The sequence below is a fragment of the Mirounga angustirostris genome, unplaced genomic scaffold, assembly GCF_029215605.1.
Source record: "Mirounga angustirostris isolate CCGP_5_RB_7025 unplaced genomic scaffold, mMirAng1.0.hap1 SCAF_5, whole genome shotgun sequence".
Taxonomy (NCBI): domain Eukaryota; kingdom Metazoa; phylum Chordata; class Mammalia; order Carnivora; family Phocidae; genus Mirounga; species Mirounga angustirostris.
In genome coordinates this window covers 97457175-97484455 of record NW_026991713.1, presented here as the reverse complement: position 1 = coordinate 97484455, position 27281 = coordinate 97457175, and the positions used below count along the sequence as shown (strand labels likewise).

The 27281-nt window shown below is 49.1% G+C and overlaps 1 protein-coding gene across 1 annotated transcript in view; it reads left to right on the top strand.

Annotated features, from left to right (window-relative positions):
• The first annotated feature begins 5810 nt into the window (after window positions 1-5810).
• NTF3 (neurotrophin 3) overlaps window positions 5811-27281 on the top strand; it is a 67381-nt gene continuing 45910 nt past the window's right edge. Inside the window, exon 1 of the mRNA XM_045874020.3 lies at window positions 5811-6034. Coding sequence (XP_045729976.1) covers window positions 6017-6034 — 18 coding nt within the window. The 5' untranslated portion in view covers window positions 5811-6016. The remainder of the gene's footprint in view (window positions 6035-27281) is intronic.

Here is a 27281-nt window from a genome sequence, read left to right as displayed (position 1 = left end):
CACCTATAATCTTCCATTTCCTCCTAAGCATTCAAGGGTTCTTTAGCATCCAGACCCTTCCCCAGAAGAAGGAAGCCTCGGTGACAAGACCACAGGCGGGAGTAGGGTGGTTGGAAACAGGACCTGGAACCTGTCAGTTCAACCCTGGGGTGCCAGCCTTCTCCTGAGGCTAACAGACTTGCTCCAAGGTTTTCAGAGTCTATAAGATCAAAAGTATCTGCATATTTTGAAACATCCAGATCAATCCTGTTTTTCACGTTCATCTCAACATTTGGTTATGTCTAAATACAACCATGGAGGGCTCAAGAAACAGCGGGCTGGTGAGTGGACAGAGCTTAGCAGATGACTGTAAGGGACTGATTACTCCCACCATTTGTTAATCTGAACCTCAAATAGGAGATACTGGCATCCCTAATGAGAGGGTTAGCCTATTGAGTATTTTACTGTCCGAAGATGGAATTAATGGAAGTGCCCATATCTGTGTCCAACCCAGGCAATAAAACTTTATGAGTTCTTCCCCATGAAATATTTTGTTTACGTCACATGCGTCTAAGCTAATGTTTTTTGTTTGTTTGTTTTTTGTTTTTGCCTTTTCTTCACTTCCCCACCCTCATCCTTTCCCTGCCCTCTTTGTCTCCTGTGGCCTATTCCCTTTGGAAGTGCATTAGTTACCTAGGAAACCTTAATGTCATTTTTTTTAATGAGTGGAGTTAGGTACAGCATAAAGTTAATTTATAGGGTGGTGAGGAATTCATGTCGTGACTGGTGAAATAGGAGACTTTATTATGATTTCTATATCCACCTGTGTGGTAGGAATACATACCTTACCTCTATCATTATGGGTAATTTCTTGAAACATAATTATGAATATGTATGCTATTTCACAAAATGAGTTGATCCATTGTTATTCAATGTAATTCATCATATTGTTCAATGTAAGCCCTAGAACATAATTAGCAATAACAACAAACCAATAATATACCAGGCAATCTATTACAAGTTGAAGGACATGGTGGAATTTCCTCTTACACGATGAGGTGGTTCTGCCTTAGAGACAAAGAATGACTAAGATGAAGATTCTGAAATCCTTCAACTATGCCTTTCATGCTCTCTGGGGGCCGAGTTCTGAAACGATATAAATTCTAAATATGTCCACCACTTCAGTCTGCTAATTTCTTCCTTTGTCCAAGGGAAAAATATATAACCCTGAAGCTACATTGAAGAAATATTTCAAGATGGCTTTCAAGTAACAAAGAGGACATTCCAGAGTGAAGCTGAGATCCCCTACCAGCGTGGTTGGCCGTGTTTTGATAGAAGGACTATCAGACTGGGAGTTGGTGCTTCCATTGTGCCTGGCACTGTGCTGGGTGTTTTAAATCAATTAGTTCATGTGGTCTCCATAATACTCCTATGAGGTTGGCATTGTTTCTGCCAATTACAGACAGCTTCTGAGAAGTTCAGGAACCTGTCAAAAACACACAGCGACCAATGAAGGAGGGAGCATGGAACCCAGGTTTGTACAATTCCAAGATCCACTCTTTCAATGAGTTCTACTTCCTGATCTGTTACTATGGTTTTTTGTTGTTGTTGTTGTTGTTTCCCTGGGGAAATTCATGGAAAAGCCAGAGCCTCGGTTTTCTTAACTACTAAATGTGGGGCAGGGACACGGAAGCTGATAGAATTTGATCCATCTCGTTGCTCTGTTTAGAGATCAATGTTGATAGCAGCAAAGCTGGGCTTTCTCAAGATGATGAACATTTTAGGGAAGACCTGGGCTCACTGAATAAACAAAAAGTCACTCAGTTTCTGCAGACATCTGTACCCACTTTGAAAAAAAAAAAAAAGAAGAATGGCTCCCATGTCTCTTCAGGGCATTTGGGCGGAGTGGCTAATTGGCAGGATAGCTCATGTGGCTGTTGGTTAATAATGCTGTAGTTACAGTGTGTGTAGTAATGGGTGGGCAGCCAGGAATCTTTTGAGTGCCAGGAGCCAAGGTAACACACAGTCTTCCTGGGCCCTTAAATTCCCAGTCCCTATGCAAACACCTTTTGCAGGCACTTTGTTTCAGAAACATAGACTTTCGGGCTCCAGGAGCTCAAGCAGCTGTCTAAGTGAGTGGGGGTGCGGGTGGATGGAGTAGAGCAAAAGGAAGTAGGTGTAAGCTTTCTGCAAACCTCTCCACAGTGCCCTCCAGCAGCCGAAGGGGCAACTTGCAAACACTTTAGGATCAGCTAAGGTGTGGAATATAGTTTAGCAATCTAAGGCAGGAAAAAAAAAAAAAAAAAACCCCAGTGGTAGAGGACAAACATTCAAGGCTAGCTCTGTGGTGCTGGGGAAAAGAACCGAGCTTGTCTTTGCCACGTGTGGTCACGGAAGAAAGGGTCCTTGGAGGCCATTAGGCCCAACTCTCTCATTTCCTGGGTCACCATGTCATAATGAATTAACCACATGCAGCCTACTGCACAAGACCCCCCTCCCCGCAGCAACAGACAGTCCATTTAACTGAAACATCCAGTAGATCAATAGTGTTTTTCACAAGGTAAAGGCATAATTCATTCCAACATTACCATTTTGTTTCTGTTCAGTGTTTCAACCACAGAGTGGTGCTATTGCAAAAGATAAGGGTGGGCAGAAGGCAGGCTCTAGAAATCTGCTTTAGGAGAGATTTTGAAAGGGGGCTTTCAATCACTGGATCTAATTCCTGCCCTCACAAACAACTTTCAGGAGTCAGGGCCTTACACTCAGATGCAGCAGGGAGAAAAAGTTTAGCAACCTAAAAATACAGTCAGCAGATGGACAGCCAAGGCCATGACCGAGGAGCCAACTTGGAGAGAGGCAATTACCTGGCGAATCAGAAAAGACCTAGTCCTGGATGGACTTCCACACGCAGCACTGTCTGTGGGGCATGAACTCATCAGCTTACTTCCTATACCATTAAGATCTTCCTCTATTTAGAAAAACGGATTTGCCAATAAGTCCCAATGTTCTGCAGTTCCAAAATGAATTACATTATATACAATAACCTTTTACTCTTTTAAAGATATATATACGTTTTCTACTCCTTTTTCTGGCCACCTTCTTCTTTGATCACCTTGCTATTCTCTTGGAAGTCAAGAGAGAGACCTGGGCATCTGTCCCTAGTCTTCTTTAGAGAGAAGAGAATCTTTTGTTCTGAAGTAGAAAGGAAAACAGTGAAGGAAAAGGCAGCTTGCTTGCTGGGGGGAGATTGTCTGAAAAAGGTCTTTCACAAAGGAAGGGACCAGTACCTCTCGGTTTGGAAAAAGTGAGGAAAATGCATCTTTTACCCTGTTTCTGTCTGGTTCTCTCTCTCTTCCTCTCTCCTTCCCTCAGCCCCTCCCTCCGCGCCTCCCCCCCCCCCCCCCAAAGGCACCACACATATTTGGCAAGATTAAGGTGTCACCTCTCATATTACAAGGCCTGTTGATTGCACGCAAAGACAGACCCACCAGCGCAGGACAACCCTCCCCCCGCCCCCCACCCCAGTTGGAAAACAATACACTCTTCCTGTGATTGCCTAGGTCCTGGCAAACTGGCGGCCAGTCCGTGCACGGCATCTGCAGAACAAATCGGTCTTAAACAAATTGGGTCTTAAACTCACTGCAGGCTTTTCTTCTTCTTTTTTTTTCTTCTGATTTTTCAAATTTAAGTTTGCCCCCTCCTTCCCCTCCTCCCTCCAGACTGCCAGTGACCCAGGAGCGGCCGGCTGATCGGCCCGCACATGTTTTTAACCCCTTCCTCACTGCAGCAGGAGCCAACCACCTTTTTCCCTGCAACCCTCGGGTTACCGGTGGACCTGGAGCTCCAGAAAAGAGCCCCTAGACCTTGGCCAGTGGAGCTGTCACTGGGCCTGAATCCCTCCTTTGACAGTGGAGGCGGGGGGGTGAAGTGCGGGAAGTCGGGGAGGGCAGGGAGGCGGGCCAGAGCAGAGGGAGAAAACCAGAACCCAGCAGATCACGCCCAATCCAAACCTTCATGGTGCTGTGTGCCAAGTGGAGGGAACAACCCGGCAGCTTAATCTGGTCCGGAGGAGGACCTCGACATTTTGGCACGAGGGAGGCACTGAAGGAGGACCCCACTCTTCCCAGGGACTGCGGGAGCGCCGTCCCTGGGCCTCAGTGGGCGCTTCTGGCCATTTCGATGTGGCAGCCTCCATCTGCCAGGATAATGATGAGGCAGGTACAATCTTTCTAGCAGTACTCAGCCCCCAGACTCCCTATCCCTTCCTACCTCCGCTCGGACCCCGCAGCCTCTCTCTGCATCCCCTTGGCCTGATCTGGTAGGCACAGCGCTGATGCTTCTCCGTGTTTGACCAAATTCTCAAACAAGTCAAAGAAATTTGGATTTTTTGAACCTGGACCCCGGCTGAAACATAAAGTAGGTTGCTTCTTAGACACCTGGAGTGGCAGGGCAGGGAGGAGACTCGATACTTACTTGCTCCCCTCCCCCAATAGCGCGTGAGTCAAAAGGTCCTGGTGAGAGATGGGGCGAAGGGTGACAGAGGCTACAGGGAGGAAGTGGTGGGGGGCGCGGAGATGGACTCCGCCACGCCACTGCTGGGAGAGCTGCCCCGGAGGGGGTCAGGAGCGTAAAACTCCGCTCAGAGGCTCTACATTTCTCCTTGACCCCTAAGCGACACCCCCCACCCCTCCGCCCCGCGCCACTTCTCTCGATAGCAAATGGACGAAAGAAAGATGACTTAACTCGGTAAATTTAGAGAGAACGATCTCAGAACAAGTGGGGTCTAATGGGCAGCTAAAATTATCGCGAAATAAGAGATTTTGCCCCCTCCCTCCCATCCTTTCCTTGAATAATCTACGAGTGGGGGAGTGAGCGTCACTACTTTCGGAGCGCTACTAAGAGGTTTGTTTGTGGCTTGCCTTTTCTGCTTCCCCGCTCGGTCCCCGCGTGCAGGCTGGTGGGGGCTGGATGGGTGCTCAGCTGCAGGGCCCCATCCTAGTTTGGAAGGAAGGGGCTTAGAAGTCGGTGTCTGGGTCAAATGGGAGTCTCCGATCCTTCCCTCTCTCCCTTCCACGTTCGCGTTCACTCTCACGCAAACACACACACACACACACACACACACACGGCCGCCCCTTCCTAGGTCCCCCTGACCCCCGCCCCCCTACCTCTCTGACTTGCTGTCCTTGACCGCCTGCACAGCGTCCTGGGTACTGGTCCCTGAGAGCAGCGAGTTCGCTGGGGAACGATTGTCCTTGGGCGTGTTCGTGTTGTGGGGTGGGGGAAGGAGTGACGGGTGGGCTTGATAGGAGGTGGGGAGAGATCGAGAGCTGGAAGGGTCTAAGATTTGGAGGAGGAGTTTGCACATTAGACCCAAGCCGCCAGGGGGAAGGGGCAAGAAAGGCCCTTCTGCCTAGAGAGGAAAATCTTAAATAAAAAGAAAAGAATAAGAAGATCAAAAAGAAATTTTTCAAGAAAAAGAACAAATAAGACAAGCTAAAGACATGAACATGTAAAATGTAGTGAAAAGTTGAATATTTCGTTTTTTTCCTGGATCTCTAAAAGGGGGATACTGAAGTATATTATTAATTTGGAAGTTTTTGATGTTTTTCTTTAAGACAGGCTAGGAGAAATGACCCCGTAGCCCCACTGGTCCCCCAGCCCCAAGCCGCAGGGGCGCAGGGGCGCGGGCGGGCGAGACGCGCGGCGGCCGGGAGCGGGGGCGGACGGCGCGGCGCTGAAGGGGTTAAGGCGTTGAGCGCGGAGCCATCTGGCCGGGTTGGCTGGTTATAACCGCGCAGATTATGTTCACGGGACTCAGAGTTGAAGGCTCCTCTCCCTACCGAGCAGCTCCGCGCGCGGCCCCGCGAGAGAGCCCGGCGCAACTACTTTCTTCCCTTTCCTTTCTTTCTTTCTTCTTCTCTTTTTTTTTCCCCTGCTGGGTAGTGGCGGCGGCGGGGTGGGGGAGACTTTGAATGACCGAGCTCGCGTCCACCTTTCTCTTCATGTCGACGTCCCTGGAAACAGTCACACGGATGCCATGGTTACTTCTGCCACGGTAAGAGGAGGCGGGCACGTTGGGTGGGCAGGTTCCATGGTGGGGGGCTGAGTGGGGAGATTTTCCTGTGGACTAGCGCGGGGGTCCCCAACTCTGCACCCCGCCCCCACCCCCGTAGCGCCGCACTCACTCACTTTCCCGGGCTTGTGCCTTCCCCGAAGTTTGCGCTGGGATCTGCCCAGGCCGAGGCGCTACCGCAGCCACCCCCTCCCCACCACAAACACACACACAGACACTCCTCCCCACCTCTTCTCCCGTCCCTTGGCTACCGGAAAAACCGCCCAATATCTGGGAAGTGATCAGGTTTAAGGGACCTGGATTGGAAATGGGGGCGGAGGCGAGGGGAAATAGGAACGACGGAAGGGCAGCAAAGGGATTCAGCAGAACCGCCCCCCAACCCCCAACCAACACACGCGTCTGCTCCTGCAAGAGAGGGCTCCCCGCGCATCCTGTAACAAAAGGGGGTGGCAGACAGATCCCGCGCGGGGAAGATGGGAGCGTGCCGCCGCTGTTCCCCGGCACGCGCTCGGCGCCCCGCTCCCCACACCGCGGGGTTCCCCGCACGCGTCCCCCTCCCCCGGCCCGGGAGTGGGCCGGGGGAGGGGACTCGGAGCTGCGGACCTGGACGCTGGCTTCCCAGTTTGGGGAGTTGCAACTCCTCGCCTTGCGCGGCGTACCTGTCCTGGAGTACCCTGCCTCTTCCGAAAGCTTTTCTCCGCAACGGCCACGCACCCCGGGCTTGTGGTGGCCAGCGCCCACCCCGTGGCTACCCCACCCTGGGTCTCTGCGCAGATGTTGGAGCTCCGCGCGCAGCCCGCGCATCTGGGACCCCGCGGGGGAGCGGCAGGCACGCTGGCCCGGCCGTCCCTGGGGAATTCCTCGGGGTTTCTCCAGGCCAGCTCTAGGAATTTGAGGCAGAGGTGCGGGAAGGCTGGGAGACCAGGGACCGGCAGAGCTAGGTTGGAGTCAGAAAGACCCTGAGTGGGCCAAATTACCCCAGTGCCCCAAAGCGCTGCTCACACTCCAAATGAAATCTGGGACGCTTGGGAGTTGAAGGTTCGGGAAAGGAGGGGTTAGGGTGGGGGAGGGGACTCTGTTGCTTTCGGGCACAAGTGGGTGCCGGGAGAGGAGGCGCTGCTGTTTTGCGGGGTGGGGGGTGGGGGGGAGTTTGGCTGCTGTGTTCCTCAGCTGCGCTTCAAATGCATGGCGCTGAGACCCTCGCGCCGAACCGGGTGGGGGCTGCCAACTGGTAAGGAGCACCCCCTCCCCCGCCCCCGCCGTGTCTGGGGGCACTCCAGGTGGAGGAAAACACCGACCTAGACCGCCTCCTTCCGACCTCTGACGGCGGTTGGCAGGTTCAGAGTCAGAGGGGAGGCGCAGCCTGGCCACAGCCTGAGCGGCGGGCTCACAGCAGGAGACGTGGGACACCGCGCTCAGGGGGACTTGTTTATGTGTGAGAAGAGATGAGGGCGGGAGCTGGGAGCGGTGGCCTAAACGGAGGTGGGTGTCCCTCCTGGAGCCTCTTGTTTGTAACTCACCGATTAGAGAATATGCTGGACGACTTGCTTTTTCATAAAGAGATGCCCTCTCCCACCCTCCAGAACAGAGAGCAAGAAAAATATCTAAGCCCTCTGCCCTAAACGTCAGGAGGGGAGAAAGTTGTAACATAGAGGGAACTTTGCAATCCGTTCTGTTTTCCCTACACTCAGAAATTCTCCAGTATATTCAGCTTGCTCCCCTCCAGCCCCCAATTCCTTCCTGACATGTCGCACAAAGGAAGTTGAGGGGTAGAATTCAGGGGACAAAATCCAACCGCCTCTGCCTTGGGCTCAGACACTTAGACCTGGGTATGGTGTTGGGAGTTGGGGGAGATGAAAAGAAAGGCTCTGTGAACAATGTTGGAGGAAAATAGGGAGTCTGTGGGCCTGCAGCAAGGAGAGTGTGAGATTTTGCGTTGGTAAGGACTGGATTGGAGGTGGAAGTAGAGGATCTGGTTCTGTGTGAATGGGGTCTGCTTTCCTATGGAGGGAGATCCAGGCCCCTTGGGTGCTCTGTGTGGTCAGGGAAGGAGTCTCCAAACCAGGGTGCGTGTACTGCGGGTGGCCAGAGAGCTGGAGCTCCACCCTGCTCTGTGTGCAGTGGAGGTGCTTGTTTCTGAGGAGTCTGTTGGATGGGCATATGTGTGACTGGCAGGAGATGAGAGCATGTGGGAACATAGGTGTAGCTAATGAGAAATCTGTGCCTGTGAAGGGTGTCTGAGCAGGAGGAGAGGTACAGTGTGTTGAAGACAGATGGCTTGTGCATGCCTGCACAGATACATGGAGTGGGCGTGGCGTGGGAGGGTGGCTGTGTGTAGGAGCCAAAGGTGGACGTGTCTGGAAGGTTGGGCTCCTGAGGATACCAAAGGGATATGTGGGGTGGGGGGACTATCTGTGGAGAGCAGAGTGTGAACTTTAAGAGTGTGCTTTGGGAAATTTGGCTGGGATGGCATTGGGGTATGCAGGGGATAGGAAAGTGGGCTCAGACACTCATTATGGAGAAACAAGGCATTTGCAAAGAAGGATGCTGGGTTGGTTTATGCCTTCTCCCTCTCCCTACCTCCTCAGAGAGGAAGGAATTGGAGAAGGCTTAGAATGAGGGGTGTACATTTAAGGGGAAAAGTCCCATGCATTGGCACTAGGTGAGGATCGGGGAGAAGGTCTACTTAAGATTGGAGCCAGTGGAGGAATATATTTTGCATGCCTGGTGGCAGAGACGCGTGTTATATTATGTTGGATGATGGGTTGCTTATTTAATAAAGGAATTCATTGTCACCAGTTAATATTGATTATTAATTAAAATTTATGGAATGCCTACGGGATGCTGAGTCCATTGCTGGGTACTGGAGCATGGCACAGTGCCCTGGAAAAATTCCTTCTCGGACTCAGCTGACTGCTGCAGTTTTGCCAAGAGGAACGAAGAGAGCTGGATGCTAGTTGAGGTTTCTTCAAGAACTATAATTCAGTTTCTAGAAATGTTTATGGATCTTGGGGACCAAAGGGAAGCTGACTTGAAATGTATCTGTGGTTATGTAAAAAGGGGACATAAAGAGAGGGACGATGTATGGTTTTGTGTGTTGGAGAGGCAGCTGAAGGGTGTTACTGTTTCTTGTAGGGGGTGTGGGCTGGCGATTCGGGGCAGGTGCTGCAATTCAGATCAGAATGCAGGTCCTGATACATTGGAGAATTGAGTTTCTGGGAATGTGCAGGACTCACTAGCAGGAATGAGACTTGATATGTGGAGCTGGTGAGGGAGAAGCTGGGATCAGGGAGCGTGCAGGTTGGGAGTGTTTGTTCACCTTTGATGTTTTCTGGGCTGTGAGCGTACAGCTAACCCAGTGTGCGTGTATGTGCTAAGCACACGCACGCATGCGCACACTGTGAGGCTGAGGTTAAGTAACTGAGAGAAAGCTAGCCTGAGGGTAGGAGGCATATATGTTCTGGCCCTCGTGAGGGGGTAGGGCGTATGTTTTTGCAGGAATTCTGTGTGCCTGAGGAAAGATGAAAATGGTCTTGGATGCTCAGTTGTGTATTTTAAGTATAAAAGGTATACATAGAACAAGAGCTGTAGGCTTCCGGGAGCATCTGGGGAATGAAGGAAAGGTGGAGTTGGTGGTGTTCTTACCTTAAGACAGCTAGTGAGGTCAGTGCATCAGAGCAGGAGGAGGGTGTGCTTTTGGCTACACATACCTGCTTACCTGGACCAGGTGATAGGGAACCTCATTAATTAGGTTCTAATCATGCAAGGGCATATCTTTGGGGAGACTTTATTTGACTCCTGACATTTTTAATTTTATGACATCGGAGCTGTGTCATTTTGAGGTCCCATCTCATTTTTAGGTGAAATTCATCCACGTAAGAGAAAGTTGATAAAGGCTTGGACTATTGGTCAGCAGATCCGGTGGCACATATTTCTGAAGATGGTGGGAATGCCTTGATTCTAGTTCAGCTGTGCCCCTCCGGGGCAGTGTGACTTTGGGAGAATGTCCGAATCTCAGTAATGGCTCAATGAAGAGAAAAGTTCACTCTTCTTTTTCCCCAAAACTTTGTGTGCTTAGGGATACAAAAGTTTTACTCAGAGATGAAATCTTGTTGAATATAGGCGCTGTCATGTCTGTGAACCACAGTAAAAATGGGATCTGTACCCCTTCCCAAGTTGGCAAAATAGTCTTAACACCCACTGCATGTCTACTGTTCACACACTGTGCAAAAAGAACTTCTATAACTGCCTCAGTTTACTCACCCAATAAACAAAGGCAACCTACCCTAGATTGCAGTTGATGGGAATCTGTATTCATAAAAGGTCCTTGAACTATTCCGAAGAAAGGTGACCCCCAAATCAATGTTCTTAATTATCAGAGACATTTGCCTGTTCCTTAACATGAGCTATGTAGACCACGACACTAAAAGAAACGTGACTTAGGAAACAGAGGAAATGGTGATGGCCCTTGGCATATTTGAATAAAAGAGGAGCAAAGTCCAGGCATCCTGGGTTGCTGTGAAGGTCTGTTTTTCTCTAGATCGTGGGTCCTTGGAGGCAAGAGCCTGCCTGGTTAGAGGCTTTGGGTTTGCGGAGTGCCATGCGCCCGACGCAGCACGTTGTTCCAGCGCCTTCCCCCAGAGACAGAAATGGAGGCTCAGAGACGCACGGGAATCCACTGAAGCCTCCAAGTCCTCCCAGCAGTCAGCACGCGCTGTCAACTCCTGGCTCAGAGTCAGGCTCCCATCCTTGAGTTCAGTGGCCATAAATAGTCAGGAGCTAAGCTATTTCCATGAGGCACTAAACCAATTCTGTTGCTTTTCTTGGCGAGATTGGGCCAATTAAGTTGATTGGAAGAGGTCACTGCTGATGGGTCTCACATTCCCCAGGCGGGACAGGCCAGCAGAGTTTAATTACATAACATTTCCCATCCCTGCAATTCCACTCCCAGATGGATCAGATGTTCAGGCCTCTCCACTTCCCCTCCATTCAAGACGACTAACGGAGTGGCGGCTTCTGCTCCAGGCTTCTCCAGACCTTTTCCTGAGCAGTTCCAGTGCTCTGGCCCCAACCAGTGGGAATGTAAATCCACAAGTTGGCTGAAGGAAGAGAGGGGAGTCAGGCTGACACAGAAGATCTTTAAAACCTACCACCCTGCCTGGAGACCTTACCAGCTGCTGTTTTACTCTTTAATGAGGCAGGCAGTTTCTGGTGGTGGAGATGTTGAACTAATGACCGTTGCTAGGGTTTTAGGTTTAGTTGTATTTAAAATCGAGGCCGTTGGAGAGGGACCAAATCTTCTGCTGGAGACAAGCGTAAGCCCCGTGTGGTGCTGCTGATAAGATCTGTGGATGTACTTTGTGCATGGCCAGACGTGTGCAGAGCGAGAGAGGAGCACGGGATATGTGTGTGCGTGCTGGGGGACACGTGAGCTCCGGAGTGGCCCTGGGTGGGCAGAAGGCATTTGCAGAGCTTATGTCATGGGTGGGAGGTATATGGCTGCCTGGCTCAGATTAGACAATCATCGTATTGCTTCTTGCAGAAGGACCAGCTTGTGGGAAAAGTTGGTAGCAGCTTCTTTAAGATCATTCGTATATAAAGATGTGTGAACTTTTAAGAAGTATGAGGCCAGCATAGATGGTATCTTGCTCTTGCCTGGACAGATTTCTATTAAGACAAAGGCTGGGCAAAGGTACACCTTACAGATAACTCACTTTAGAATGTGTGAAAGCCCATGTAGATAGCCCAAGATCTTTAAAGCATTTTTTGTTGTTCATAGTTTTCTGTAACTCAGCCTTTCATTCTACCTTAAAAAGCCAAGGAGCTAGAGAGTGCATGCACCCCTGGATAATCAGAATGCATTGGCTGTTTCATGTCCTCATCTATGCCGTGGTCCTTCTTAAGCAGTCTTAACTGGGAACTGCCAGAGGCTGGCTATGGCTCTAGGCATCCTCATAGGACAAACCTCTCTGAGTATAAGTGTGATTTAGCTGGAGAAAGGACAGATATTGAAGTGAAATTTGGTGTGGTCTGTTGTGATTGCTCACTTTTTTGACAGCATTTTTTAGAAAAGACCCAGTTCTTTTATGGATTTGTTCAGTCAGGGATTTTTGAAAATCTTAAGGTTCCTGTTCATTTAAGGCCAGAGCTGTAGGAGTAAACAGTAGCTTACTGATCTCAAAAGATCTCAGTCCAGTGAGGTAATGGCAGGCAGCACAAGGCAGCAGAAAGCCTGCTGACTTGGAGGTAGGGGATCACTCTTGAGACTGAGCTCTGTCACTAACTCTGTCACCGTTGTTATGTGCCTCGTGGCGTTCTCGCTAGGCCTTGATTTACCCATCTGTAAATGAGGAGGTTGATTCAGAAGATCTCAAAGTCCCATTCCAGTTCCACCATCCTGGGATTCTACAGTGGCCCCATCCTCCTACACAATCCGTGCCTTGCTTAGAGTGCATCTTGGCACACCCTAAATGAACTCCCGCTTTTTATCTTTGGGGAATGGCTTAGTCAAAGGCAGAAAGGCATGCAAAGAATTTGCCATAGTGTTTTGTTTTGGCCAAGAATGCTCGTGAAGTTGGCTTACCCTGCACAGTGCATACAGAGTTGAGAGGGGTTGGGTTTGGCTTTCGGTTAGGCCTGATGCTAATCATCAGTTTCTACACGAGTGCCTTTTAGTGTCAGTGTTTCTGACTAGGACAAGTACCCACCTTTAAGATGATTGATGATGATAATGATGCTGATGATAGTTAATATTTGAGTACTTACTGGGTACCAGGCATTATTACAAATATTGCATGGCATTATCTCAATGGCCAGGATAATCTCATTTCCAGATGGGAAGACTGAGGTTACCTGACATTGAGGGATATGTTTACAGTTACAAAACTAGATGTTGATGTGCTGACTTTCTATCCTGAAGCCTGTGGCCATCCCAAGTCCATCCATCAACTGCCAGTCAGATTGTGTTTTCTGCCTTCTGTGATGTCATCCAGATGAGAGATTGTTTGGTAGGCCTCTGCAAAGTTTGTCACCCCACAGGGTGACCTGCTCCACTGGAAGGTTCATTTTCATGTGCAAGACAAATGTTGAGGCTTTTTAGCCACCTGCTGGCAAGCATGTGTCAGATCTGTCTTAGCTCCCATCGGCCCTCCCCCTTCACTTCCCGTTCTGTTGACAAGGGAATCTGCCCTTCCAGAATGGGGGTATTTATTTAAGCCACAATTGCTTCCTTGTAAACTCTATAATATTGGAGCTGGACATCTGTTTTTGATCCACACGCCCACGAGAGGTGGTAGGTCCCAGCATTCTTGAGTCCTGCGATGAGGGTTGCACAGAATCAAAGTAAAAGAGAATCTGCATGGAGAACACGAGGGTCCTTTAGAATTTGGAAAATGGTCTTCCCTAATAGGCTCGGGAACTCCCTCCATTTACACCAGGGCTAAAGTGGATGTAGATTTCTTGCTGAAAGTTTGGGGGAAGGGTTGCTGCTAAGGACTGGGATCCCCAGGCTCTGTTTGATGCAGAGCAGTTGGAGACCCCCAGCCCTGGCACTTGCCTGCCTCATGCCCCTCTCTGAGCAGTACCGGAAGTAGGGAAACGAGAGGGGTGCTTGGAGTGCATGTTGCCATCTCTGAAGGCTGTGACTGGAGGTTCTTATTCTTCTTTCTCCCTCCGCTGATTTCCCCATCACCACTCTCACTACATCTTCAAGGCAACTAATGAGAATGACTTTGTTCTGTTGCTGAAAGATATTTACAATGTGCAGATAACTATAGAACACTAACCTAAGGCCTGTGAGATTGTGGGTGCTCAAAAATATATGTTTATTTTATTTAAAATACCTTTTCACATGGGGTGGTGCTTTTTTTTCTGTATAAAAGGACATAGCCCTTTTATTATTTATTTATTTATGGAGCCAGGTCTGCAATGTATTGCCCCCTTCCTTCTCTTTCTAGGTCTCAGACCCTAGAATTAAAAAATATCCTCCCCCACAGGCTCTAAATTATCCCTTAGGGAATATGTATCACGTTTGTAGTCTGCGATTATTTTCATACTGTGTCTAGCAGACTTGCTACTCTGGGTGGTTCATAGGGCATGTCCCTTGCTTCCACTGGGTCCTGGAGGAGAATGCAGCTCTGGGAATCACCTGCATGCCAACAAGCATGTCCCACAATTGGGGAGGAGCCAAGCTCTCCTGACACCTAGCTTCTACCTGAAACAGCTTGCACCATCTCTCCTGGCAAAGAACTCAAACTAGCTGCGTGACCTTGAGCAAATCACTCTCCTTCCTTGGGTCTCTGTTTCCCCTTGTGGAAAAGGAGTGGACTGGACTCGCTAGAAGGTCAAAAGACCCCACCAGTTGTGACAGTTCACATATTCTGTGATTCTGCCGCTCCCTAAGCCTCACTGCGGCCCATGCCTGAGATTTCCAGGTATCCCTGCTGGCCTGCAGGACTTATGTGCAGAAACGTGGAGGGGGTGGAGGAGGGAATTAAGTTATGTGATGCCAGATAAGTTATTGAACATATGGATGAGTGTATGTTTATAAAGTGCTGAAGAAGCAACCTTGCCAGATTTGTGGCAGATCTTGGATTGGAAGTTGGGAGCATAGGGAGAGGTTTATATGGGCTAAAACTGTCTGTGGGTAGCAGAATTCAGTAAGCTCAATCAGAAGGATCCTGAGCTTGGAGCAAGAAGACCAGACTCCACCCTTAACTCCAGCAGAGATGAACTGTGCAATTTTCAGGGTTCCCTAAGCCACACCAGGTTTCACTTTGTTCAGGTGTTAAGTGAGAGAGTTGAGGACTACTAGCTTTGGTGATCCCTGAAGTCTTTCCTGCCTCATCCTTTATTGTGGGAATTGGGGATTAGTAGAAGAACCTGGATGGCTGGATCCATAAGGGGATATGGCTTAAATGTAAAGAGAAATGTCCTCTGGTTACAAGATGTCATGAGTGGCAGAAATATATATCTGTTCTTGAATTTGAGATCGCCCTGGAGGATATGTTCTGTCTTTAGAATGCCCTCCCCTCCCTCCTCACCAAGGATATGGAAGTCATCCTTCACATCTTTGCTCCACCATTACCTTCTCTGGGAAGCCTCCCTGCATTCCCCCCGAGAGCCCGTGCCTCCCTCCCCAGCCTCCCTGGGTTATAGCACTTAGCAGCCTGAGTTTCATTTGCATTTCTACTTTTCACTAGAATGCGAGTTCTGCGTAGAAAGGATCTAGACTTTTCATCTTTGTGTCCCCCAACACCTTGAGCAGTGTTTGCTACAGAAGTGTGTCGGTGAATGAGTGCATGACAGGTCATCTGTGAGGCAAGACCGTGCAACGCTAAGAGCCAGGCTCAGAGAGGTGACGCGCCTGGCTGAGGGTCCAGAGCTGTGTTCTCTGTGTCTCCTTTTGGCCTGTCCCAAGGCTGAGGTCATGATGCTCACTGCCTGCTCACTGGGAAAGGCTGTTCCTGCTCCCCTCACAGACTCCCCACCCCATGTTTTAGTCTGCCAAGCTCTTCTGCAAATTTGGGCTCTTGGTCACAGGTGAGTTGGGTGTCACTGTATACGAATTAGGACAATACATCTCTAGACGCTTGGAAAATACATGTGTAACGGTTATTCGATAAACATCGTGTTGGTTGCTGCTAAGTATCAGGCCCTGTGCTAGATGTTGGAAAAGATGCAGGTCAGTGCCTCACCCCTGACCTTGAGGATACAGGAGCTGGTGAGGGAGACAGGGGTTCCATCATTATGCTCCAGGGAGGAGCAATGTGAGCATGGAAGGTCAAGTGCAGGGCTCCTGACCAGAGTGTTGTTTTTTAGTGTGAATGATGATTGGGAATCCTCTTGGTCAAAACACTCTTCCCTCCTGCAGGGCAGTGGCTTTCTCATCCTCGAGTTCCCGATGCTCCACCAAAGCTCTGGCGGTGGATACCCAGAGCGCACTGGGAGGTGTGTTCCCCATGGTTCTTCATGGGGAGAGTTTGGGGCAGGTGCCTGTTGTCCAGGTGTTGGGGCTTGGTAGATGTGTAAGGGTGTGTGCTCACAGGTGTGCTTTTCAGAAGTCTCCCTGCTCCTGGCTTCAGTCCGCACAGACAGGGGAGGTGCATCTGTGTGAAGCTCACCACTTCTCCCTGTAGCCTCCATGCATAGCTACTGTCTCTGTGACCACTTCTGACACAGGGACAGACTGCCATCTACTGTCCACTTCTGTCCTCCGAGTCCCTCCTGCTCAGTGAGAGCCTCAGCATTTTTTTTTCCACATCTTGTTTTTAATTGGTCCAGATACCAGGAGAAATAAAATAGACAGCAGATCCTTAGTAATACTTTCTTTGGAATTTATAAGGGGCCTTTAAAAAAAAATAACACATTTGTTAGATGTTTCTCTTGGCCACTGAACAGAAGTGTTACTTTAAGAGGGCCTCTTGCCTTGCCTGATGCATCTTGGCCACCATGCTGGGCACCATGGGGAGCACCAAAAGGGTGAAAGGAAGGGGCCCTACTTTCAAGAACCTTGAAGTCTGGGAGTCCGGGGCAGAGGCAGACAAATAGACCAGTGGGAGTGGGGACGGGGGGCAGGATATGATTGGTAAGTGGCACATAAGTGGCAGGGACCACGGGGGCTTTGAGAGTCTGGAGGAAGGAGGAGTCCTTGTGGGCTGGGCTGATTAGCAAGACACGTGGAGCAGCACGACCGACCGAGTCTACTTCTAGCAACTCCCGGGGTCAGCGAGAGCCTCCTGAGGGAGCCATCTGGTGTCGTGGCACAGTCTCTGAACTGAGACTTCTGGGACCTACAGGGCCACCTGTGCCCTGAGGCTGTTGGGCTTGCTGTCCCTGACCCTGCCTTACATGCCACGCTTGCACACGGTGGGGGGTGGCTCCTGGGTCCAGCCTGTCAGGAAGCAGCAGCAGCAGAGCCCCACTTGGATCTTGTGCCGCGAGGGGCACCTCAAGACGAGCCTGCCTGTCCTGTGGCCCCACACACAGTGGGAGAGACCCAATTCCCCAGAGGAGTCGTGGGGGCGGCGCGAACACAACGCGAGGGGGTGAATGGTTTTGTGAGGTGTCTGTCACATCCCTCCCCTCCGTCCCTCTCCTGGACCTTCCTTCTGAAGATCCATCCGCTGGTGGTGCGTGAGTCAAAGATAGCACCCCCCGCCCTAAAAAACCTGTGTCAGTCCCCTCGCATTGGTCACAGCTCCCTTGTGGGATTCCCTTGCACTAGAATTCAGCTTTTGCTTTTATGAAGTTGTCATTGTTGTTTCTAACTATCGGCGAGTTTTCGATGGCTATGGATTAAAATGGGAAAAAGTTGTTTTCATCACTCACCCTCATACTCTTCTCTCTCTTCCTTAGCATTTAAATCATCACCAAGGAAACGTTCAGTTCATTTCATGTTCTTGTGTCTTGGGTGTGTGTGTGTGTGTGTGTGTGCGTGTGTGTGTGTGTGTGTGGCGGGGGAATAAGAGAGAAAGATATTTTAGATTGTGGTCTATTAGCAAGTCTAGGAAATCAAGTTAAATGTGGTTGGGTTACTGGCAGAGAGACCTCAGCTTGTCACTCTAATCCTCTGACATTCCCCTTTTACTTTTTGGCTCTTGTATGAATCGGGAATATGTCTTCCCAGCGCCCCCTTTGGTGTTTACATCTCCTTTTGAGGGCTGCCGTATAAAGTTACCGTCTGTCTGCTGCAAGTCTCCTGAGTCATTTGAGGGACCACTCCACAGAGGCACCGTCCAGGATAGAGCCATTCGAGAAGGTCCGATTTTTTACTAAAATGAAAAATGTGAGGGGTTTGGAAAAGGATTCCGGTTGTTTTTCATGTGTTTTCCTGGGGCACAGGGATGTCTGAGACTCTTGTCCAAAGAGAAGCAGTAAGCAGGGGCTACAATAGAGATAGAAAAGAAATTTCCTCTGAGATCAGCGAGTGTGGAGGGAGATCATCAGTACAAGCCAAACAACTCCAGGAAATAGCGGGGAGGCTTTCTGAAGGCCTGTGATGTGATTTGTAAGCATCCATGAAAGCAGGAGGGGATGAGGGGGAAGGGAGTTCCAGGTGAGGAAGCAGGTGGGAAAAGGCCGCAAGGTGAGAAGAACTACAGTCAGAAGAACTGAAAGAAGCTTGGGTAGGTGGTACACAGAGCAGCCTGGGATGATGGGTACACAGAGGTGTGGAGTAGGCAGGAGCCAAAGACAGGGGGCTCTCTCTTTACCCCAAGGGTGATGGGGCACTACTGAAGACTTGGGGTCAGCCCTGGAGAGGACCCAGTCAGGCTTTGGCTTCAAAAAAATATCACTCTGGCTGCAACATGGAGGCCAGCTCTTAATTTATAGCTGTGCAATGAAAGAATGACCGTTGGTTGGATTGATGGAAGAATGAATGAGTGAGGGGACAAATGAATGAAATGCAGAGCAGGAGCATCAGGCCTGATGTGGGCTCTGGCTACTCTGACTCATGCTGGCTGGGGGAGATGATGCCAGCCCAGGAAGACGGGAAGACAGGGGGCCGTGTGCTGATCGGAGTAGCTTTGACTGCAGGGAAACAAGAACTAGACTAGGAATTCGTAATGCTCAGAGTTTAGGGTGGTTGGCAGGTTTTCTTTCTCTATGCATTTCCAACCGATTTTGATTTCATTTACCTTCAAGAAAGAAGGTGGCCTTCGGAGTGGCACCCCGGAAAATGTGGAACTGTGACTCCACAGAGGGGCCCGCTTGCACGGACCTTTTCACAGGTGCGAAGTGGAATGTGAACAGATGCTAAGGTTTCTGGGTCCCAGATTCCTGAACATCAGATCCACCTATAGATGATTCTTACGGGTGTGTGTGTGCGTGTGTGTTTGAAAGTCTCCTGAAAATACCCAAATCTACAGAACCTCTTTGCCAGTACTGGATCTGTACTGAGTTACTTGCAAGGTCACACTGTTTTTAGGATATTGTAAGGAGAGTGTGTGTGACAGTGACCCAGACGGACACGTGGCACATCACCCAGCAACTTGGGATGTGGGAATGCCAGAACTCCGCTAGGTAAAGCCAAAGGAAGCCCGGGGAACCTCAAGTGTCCTCTCAAAGGGCTTTGCTCAACAGAGACACCCCATCCCATGTTCTTGCTGTTGTGATCTCACTTTGCACTTGAAGATCTTTTAGCTTTGGCTCAGTGGTTGCTCTGGATGATACTCAGACCAACTGAAGTTGAATATCTAGGGTTGGAACAGAGGCATCTGTACTTTTTAGTGTTCACCAGGTGACTCCAACAGGCAGCCAAGTTTGAGAACCACTGGCTCACTGTACCGGCTGGCGCTGCCCCGTCTGTGCCCCTCCTCACCCTCGGTGTCCTTGCGAGAGTTCCTCACCTAGTTAAGGAGGGTTAGCAAATTTGGGCTGAGCTCTCCTACTCCCCAACTACCTCGCATCTGCTTTAGAAACGGGATGCCAGGAGGGCAGATCACGGGTCATCAGCAGATTGTGAAGCACCCCACCACCCCCATCTACTGGAGGGGGTTTTGAGGATGAATGGTGCAGAGTAGGAGAAAGCAGAGACCAGCATTCCCAGGACATGAATGCTGTGCAGGCACTTTTGTAAATGTCATCTCATTAGTTTCACCAACAGCCCTCAGGCAGATATTATACCAGGTTTCCACCGTTCCTTTAAGATGCAGAATGGTTTGTGGTCTTTGAATGATCAGATTTCTTGAACCGGTTCTTCCTGGGAATGTGCATACCAGTTAGAGACCCTCCTCCAGGCTTAGCTGGGGATCAGGGCTGCTGATTTCTGCAGTGATGGCTCAGGGGGAAAGGAAGCGCCTCTCTCCCCTCTCACTCTGCGATCCAGCCCAAGTGCCAATCTTGGGATGGGGCTTCCAGGAGGTGCAGCCTGAGGCCATACCTTAACCAGCGGCTCTCTGCATCCAAGAAAGTAGTTGTTCTCTCCCTTGACATGTTCTTGTTGGGAAGCCAGGGCTCACAGAAGAGCCAGGGAGCAGAGGGTCAGAGAAGGAAGCTAAAAACCAAGGTTTGAAAACATGAATAAGGTCTGAAAAAGTTATGTTTCCAACCACATATTCCTGAATTGTAAAGTGGACCATCTGGAATCATCAGTCTCTGGGTTTCTCATTTACAAAAAGATATTACTGGGTACGCTGTCAGGCAGGCTGGGGCTGGACGTCTAACACCCATTGCTAAGTGCATGCTTCCGTGAGCGTTTTGGACCTGGGGTTCTCTGGATGGTGGAGAGCAGCCTGAAGGGGGTTTAGGAACTATGATGCAGTGGAGTGAGCCACATCGACCAGATGTGAAGACTGGGAAGGGGGTTCACGGGAGGAGGGCAGACGTTGGTGTGACCGTGGTCTGCAGCCCTGGGCCGTGAGGTGGGTACAGGCCTCATCCTGCACAGGGGACTGCCGAAGGATTGCACTGTCACAGCCAGAGACGAGCCCTGCAAAGAGCAGTGGAGGCAGGAAGCCCAGGGCTGTCTCTCTCTGGGTATCAAGTGGATGGAACTGAAGTCATTCTTGGCAGTGTGTAGCTGTCACCATCCCCCTTCAACCCAGCAATCACCTTCAACAGTGGCTTTTTTTTTTTTTTTAAGTCAAGGGACAGGAATGTTTCAAAGGAGAGAGATGAGCTGAAGCTTTTATTTCTGGACTCGAGGCAATTTATTTTGTTTTTCAAAATCCAGTCTAGACCATGTTCATAAGGGAACATGATCTGAGTAGAAAGTTGACACTAGAGTTGAAGAATATGCAGTACATTTGGCAGTAAGAGCAGATAAAAGTGGTCCTCTGAAGTCCCCCCTCCCTGTAGGATTATGCACAGGAGCTTCAGGAGAAAATGCTCCTCAGGCTATTTCTGCCTTAGAGGGAATGGCGAAGGAATGTAAACCTCATTATGGGGAACTATATTGAGAACTAACATTTAAGCGAGAGGACCCAGTTCTATTTCCACTTCTGTCAATCACTAATGGTCACAACCTCTTGAAGCCTTAATTTCCTCTTTTGTAAACTGGGATAATAAACCCTACCTACTTAAGGTAATTAATGCAGAGTTGCAAATGAGATAATGCATAGGAAAGTGTTCTGCAAGCTGTAAATTACTTTACAAATATACCTTACGGTTTAAACTGGTCTATTCTTATGCTAATAGCACATTGTTCTGTTTGAAAGATGGCTCTCCTCCAAGTCAGGCTGGGGAACTTCCAGAAGAAGACCCTGCAGCCCCTGGGAGTTCCTGCAAACCTTGGGAGTCTGGGAGGTAGCCTTCAGGGGGCACCAGGAGAAATGGGAAGGAATATCCCAGGTGCGGCTTGAAAGAATCGAGGTATTACTTTACGTCTTTCTGATGCTGTCACCTGGGGTATAAGCTCAGGGTCCTGCCATTTGTGAGGGGCAGCTGGTGGGACAGAATGTTGAGTGTGGACACGCGTAAGGCAGTCAAAATGTTGTCCAGGAAATTTGAGTTTATTTCAGTAGGCTGCCTACCCCTTCCTCAAGGCCAGTCACCCAGTTTGTGTCCAGCTGCTTGCTCGGTGTGATATTCCCTCCGCAAGGACACGTGTGTATCTGCCAGACAGAACTTCCTTTCCAGCACCATCGTGGATCTGGCTGCAGAGCTCATGGCTGACCTGCCCTTCTGGTGTATCTTCTTATCACTGTGAAAATCTCCTTGAAACGTCCTATTCTCATTTTGTGGATGAAGGACCTTATATTTTTGAGATTATGAAATATTCATGGTCCCCTTCTGATTGCTTTTTTTTGCCCATAATTCATTTTCTTGATTGATTGTATATACATAAAATAGAAAAATGATATTCCAAAGAATTCTGCCTCTCGCTCAATTTTTTTATTCTTCTTTTAACGGCTTCCTTGGGTTTGAGTTTTTCTGGTACCAGTTTGCTCTTTTCCTGGTTATGACTTTCAGGGCTCGATCCCAGGAACCCCGAGATCATGACCTGAGCCGAAGGCAGACGCTTAACTGACTGAGCCACCCAGGTACCCCTATGTGTATAGATTTGATACAGGAGGAGGAGATCTGCAGGGGGTACTCGGTCTGCCATCTTGAAAGGGATACCCTTCAAAGTTCTCAGAATGCTTCTGCCAGCAGAAACATCAAAGCCCATCACTGCAGCGGAGGTGATGGGGTAACAGCTAGACCACTTAGCTCAGTGCTTGCCCCACAGCAGGGGGGTTGGTGCACAGGCAGAACTGTTCTCTTAGCTATATATTATTGTCCTTAAAAGTAGACCATCAGCCCGGTTTTAAATCCCGGCTTCACTTCTTAGCTATGTGGTCTTGACAATATCGCTAAGATTCAGTCGCTTTTCTTCAGTGTGAAAGGACATCATCACATTGTTGGAAGGACTAAGTGAGACAGTATGTGGCACTCTGAGTCTGGAACATGGTCAAGGTTCAATAAATGTTAATTATGACTATCATGATTTTATCTTGAATGCTACTAATTAACCCGAAGGAAAAAAACAACTAGACACAGTGCCATCTTGGGGACCCAAGAGCAGGCACCACAAACGGGTTTCCTAAGACGTTAACCAAGGATCCTGGAGGCCATTCTCTGTCTGCAGGATCATGTGGCTCCGCTCTCTATGCATCTGTACCCCCCACTATTCTAGGCCCAGCAACTGGCTGTCCCAGGGCCCCAATCTCAGATTCCTTAGAGAGAGATCCTGATGGGCCCAATTCGAGTCAGAGGTTCATGCTAGTTCATTAGCTGCGACCCGGGGAGTGGGGTCATGTCATGTAGTCCATAAATAACCTCAGAAGCCCAGCCTTTCAACAAGGGGCAGCTGTTCTCAGAGCATAGGCTTGTGGACCGAGCATTTACCCGCCAAGTTATCCTTTAAAATGGTCAATAAATCACGGCAGAACTGAAAACAGCAGTGAGGTCTGTGAGGATTCTCAGGTGAGGATAGATGGGGACAGTCGGAAGAGACCTGTCTCTTCTGGGCTGCTCGCGGTGCCTGTGCTGAACTGTAGGCAGAGTCTCTCCTTAGGAGCATCCGCACCAGGAAGGAGAGAAGCAGTTAACAAAATGCAGACTAATATGACAAATGAGCAGATCACACAGAGCATCCTGTTAGGAAAAGGACCGCTCGACGTGTTCCTGCAAGACTCTTGCTGAGCCTCAGGCCACGCTCAGGACCATCCCTGGTCTTTATCTTTGGGTAACAATTCAATCAGGGCCTTTACCTGAGTTGACAAGCATGAAACGAATTCTGCTTGTAGTTTAGGAAGGCTTGGTGAGGTTTGGTTAGGCGGGTTCTCCCCCTCTCCCTCACACGTGCTGTGCAGCCCCGGGAGCCTGGGGCTTGCCTTCTCGATGCTCAGCTTCCCTTCCCAAATACAGATCTCAGCTTTTCCCTCTGAAGATCCCTAGGGCTCTCCTCATAAAGTCAGAAAATGCAGCGCCTCACTGTATACAGGGAACTCCCAATTGTGTGAGCCCTTTACTTTTAATTCCCTGCATTTTCTAAGCTGAACACGGGATCAAACAATGAAGGCCTTAAGAATATCCAAGATAGCAAAGATTCAGATTCTTAAACCCTAGGCAATTAAGATAACCAGTTTCTGATCCCCAAGGAGAGTTTTTAATGGGATAATTTTGTTCAGGATTGATTAGCATATGGGGTTAGCGTTCCCTGCACAATCCCAATCCCCATGGCAACTCGACAAGACGCCTAGACATAATTACCCCCATTTTACAGATGGAGAAACTGAGACTCAGAGAAGTAAAGTGGCTTGCCCAATGGAGCCTTGATCAGAGGCAAGATCTGACTCCCAGCCTCACAGGCTGCCCATCGACCCTGCATCTCTTCCATTCAGGATTATGGTGGTTGTCTGGCTTCCTTCCATTCGTCCATCCTTTCAATAAAGCAACATACCTTTCTGTAAGAAATACACAATTTGGTTGAATTTCATGTGAAATTCTTCTTTTATTGTAGCCTCTTATCTAATTGTAAGACTAACTTTTGAGCAGGCTTCAAAAGTCTCAGCCATTGTCTTCCTTCTCACTCTTCTCTCCGTTTTCTACATTAGTTGGGATTTTTGGTGATGAACAATTTTGTTGATTATGGAAGAAAAGAGTGGACATACTCCATACCACCCAACACTTGTATGTTTGAATAAATAAGGTGAAGTAGAAGACTCTCTCCATCACGCACCAGATACAGTTGAGGCTCCTGGAATGTGACTTGCTTGTCCCTCTGTGACACACACTGCCCAACTCTGTGGGGTTTCTCATGGGCATACTTTCGTTATGTTTCTCCCAAAGTTTAGGGTTCCTTTCCACCTTTGTTTGCCTGACTGACTGTAGGGGTGCTCATGCAGGAAACCTTCCCTGAGACCCCAAACAGATCTCCGGTTTACCATGTACTGCTTTACTAGCCCGGGCCCCTCTGCAAATATGGTGCTCGTGTTTCTGTCTCCCCTGTGCATCTTTAGGCTCTTTGCTGGTAAGAGCCCTATGCTAATCATCTTCATATTCACTAGGACCTAATTCCAGTGTTCAAGAAATGTCGGTTACACCGAACTGGACCCCAGGCAAACAAACTTACAACAGCACGATGGGTAAACAGAATTTGGTAAGACTCTTTTCAGCCTTGTGAGATCTATCTTTGTCGAGCACATTCTTGTGGGAAGGTTTGTGATCATTTTTTAAAAGCCTTCTGTTCTTTCCATGAGAAATTTCAACTAGGTAACTTTAAGAAAGGCTATAAAATCGTGGCTTTTGATTTCTGACTCTAGGAATGTCTTTTGGCATTAATATTGACATTAGAAAGAGCTCTGTTGGCAAGTAATTCTTATATCAGTATCCCAAAAGATTTTTCTATCTAGAAACATTTAGTAAGCACCTGCTATGTGCTAGGCACTGTTTCAGGTGCAGTAGATAGAGCGGTGAATGGGAAAGATTAACCCTCTGCCCTCATGGAACTTACATTCCAGTGGAGACAATCCATAAATGCAGAAACAAACAAGCATATAAATAGATGAAAAAATGACATTTTCCTATGGGGGTCGGGACCATGGTAGACAATAAAACATAGTGATGTGAGGCAGGGGGAAAGGGAATTTTGGGTTGCTATATTCAAGACACAGCGGGAAGGCTTGCGTGGCTGGGACAGAAAGCAGCAAGAGAGGCCAGCCAGATCATGTAAGGCCTCATGGGCCATTTACAGAGTTTATTTGTGTGATGAGCTGAAGCATGTAATGAGAAGCCAGGACCTCCCGGTGCCCCCCTCAAATATGTTGGGAAGCCAAAATTTTTTCCCCTCTCAGGTGTAATGGAAAGCCACTGGAGGGTTTGGAGCAGGGAATAATGTCATCTGGTTAACCTTTTTAGAAGGTTCCTCCGCCTACCTTGTTGGGGGGGTGGGCATGCTGTGGAGACAGCAAGGCCATCAGATGGCAACACGATGGGCAAGAGAGAATGATGGCCTGGACTTGAGTGGTCATGAATGAGGTCGAAGGAGCCAGAAGATTGGGAATCTGTTTGGAAGCAGGGCTGGAAGGATTTGCTGATGGACAAGCGGCAAAGGGTGAGGGAAAGAAAGCTGTGATGGAAGAAGGGGCAGTCAGAGCCCCAACACCATGGTTCTTGTTGGCTCCTGGAGGCCTCCCAGGAAGAACTTGCTTTCCATGCCTGAGACCATGTGTGCCCCTAGCAGGAGCACAGGAGAAAGAAAAGCAGTCAGAATGTTCAGTATGCTTCATTTCTCTCCTCTGAAAAATGAACTCTGCTCAGTGACCTAATAGGCATAAATTCTGGTTCTAAAAAAACCACTCATTTGGCTGCGAGCTACTGAGTGCCTGATATGGTAAGGTATTGTGTCCTGTGCTGTGGAGAATACAAAAATGCATGGTTCCTCACCTCTAGGAACATTGAGTACATCTCAGGAAATAAGACATCCCCAACTAAACAAAACCCAAAAGAAAGGATTAGGGCAATGGGCATGTTGCACATGGAGGGCAGTTAGAGCTCCAAAGACATTTGGTAGGTGGTTGAGGAGACCCCTGGATCAGGCAAGAGAGTTCTAAGGGGTGGATCTGGATGGCACAGTCAGAGGTACAGAGGTGGGGAAAAGCACGCAGTGTTTGGGGCTTGGCTGATGTGCCTGAAAGAGAGAGTTCGCGCACAGCAATAAGAGAGGCTGTGTCTCAGGGTAGCTTCCTCCGCTGCCTGGGCATTGTGGTTTGGGCGAAAGGGCCGACTGCATCCCCTCATGGCCCCTCTCTTTCCCTTTTCTGTTTTTGGTTTGCATTATTTCCCCCTCAGAGTGTTCTTTGAACTTTCTAGAAACTCCTCTTGGGGTCTTCTCATCTGTTCCTACTTTAACACAATGCTCCATCTCACGGGGTCCCGCTTTGGAGGTTGTAGTGTTTGGAGATTCGGCTTTCCCGTAGTGCTGTGTTGTTTTCAGCCCTGTGCTGTCCTCCCAGTCTCAGGGAAGGAAGGATGTAAGTGTAGCAGTGGGCTTCACAGAAAATCCTAACACTTCTGAGTTCTGAGTTAGGGCCAGAGATCTGCCAAACCTGGCTTTACAGAGAGAAGAGCAAAAGCACTAACAAGCTACCCTCTTTGATGTCAAGTGCAAACAAATCATTTAGCTCCTCAGAGGGCCACCAAAAATAAGCTACTGGTCTGTGAAACCCTGGGATAATCCATCGGATTCAAGCTCTGTGTTTAGTTACTGAAAACATTCTTGCACACTCATATGCTGACGCACGTACATACAAACACACACATCTTTCTTCTTTGTGCCTTTTGCGAACTTCTGATGACTTCTCTCCTCTCCTGGAGGCTAGAATCCAAGGCTTATAAAAGAGACTTCTGGAAGGCTTTTCCTTCTGACTAGCCAGGGCACCATTTCTTTCCTTCTTTCCCCTGGAGAATCCTTGGCCATTGGCCCAGTGGTTGGGGCATGGGTCAGAAAAACCCTTGTATTCTGGGGGCTCATTCCTAAAGTCCGTGTGGAAATTTGCACTGTGATCTATAATCTGGCTGTGCCAGGCTTTGGGAGAACTCCATTTGAATCTTTGACCAATTTTGTGACTTCCAAATGGTCCTGGAAACGTGGGGACTTAGACTAGCAACAGACCTCCTTTCCTCTTGGCCTCTGCCATCCTTAGAGAGACACAGGGGAGGAAATGATGGCAGAGCTGCAGGGACACAGGTGAAGTTCACTGGATCATGTACCTTTTGTTAAATCCTGAAGTGGGAGAAACCA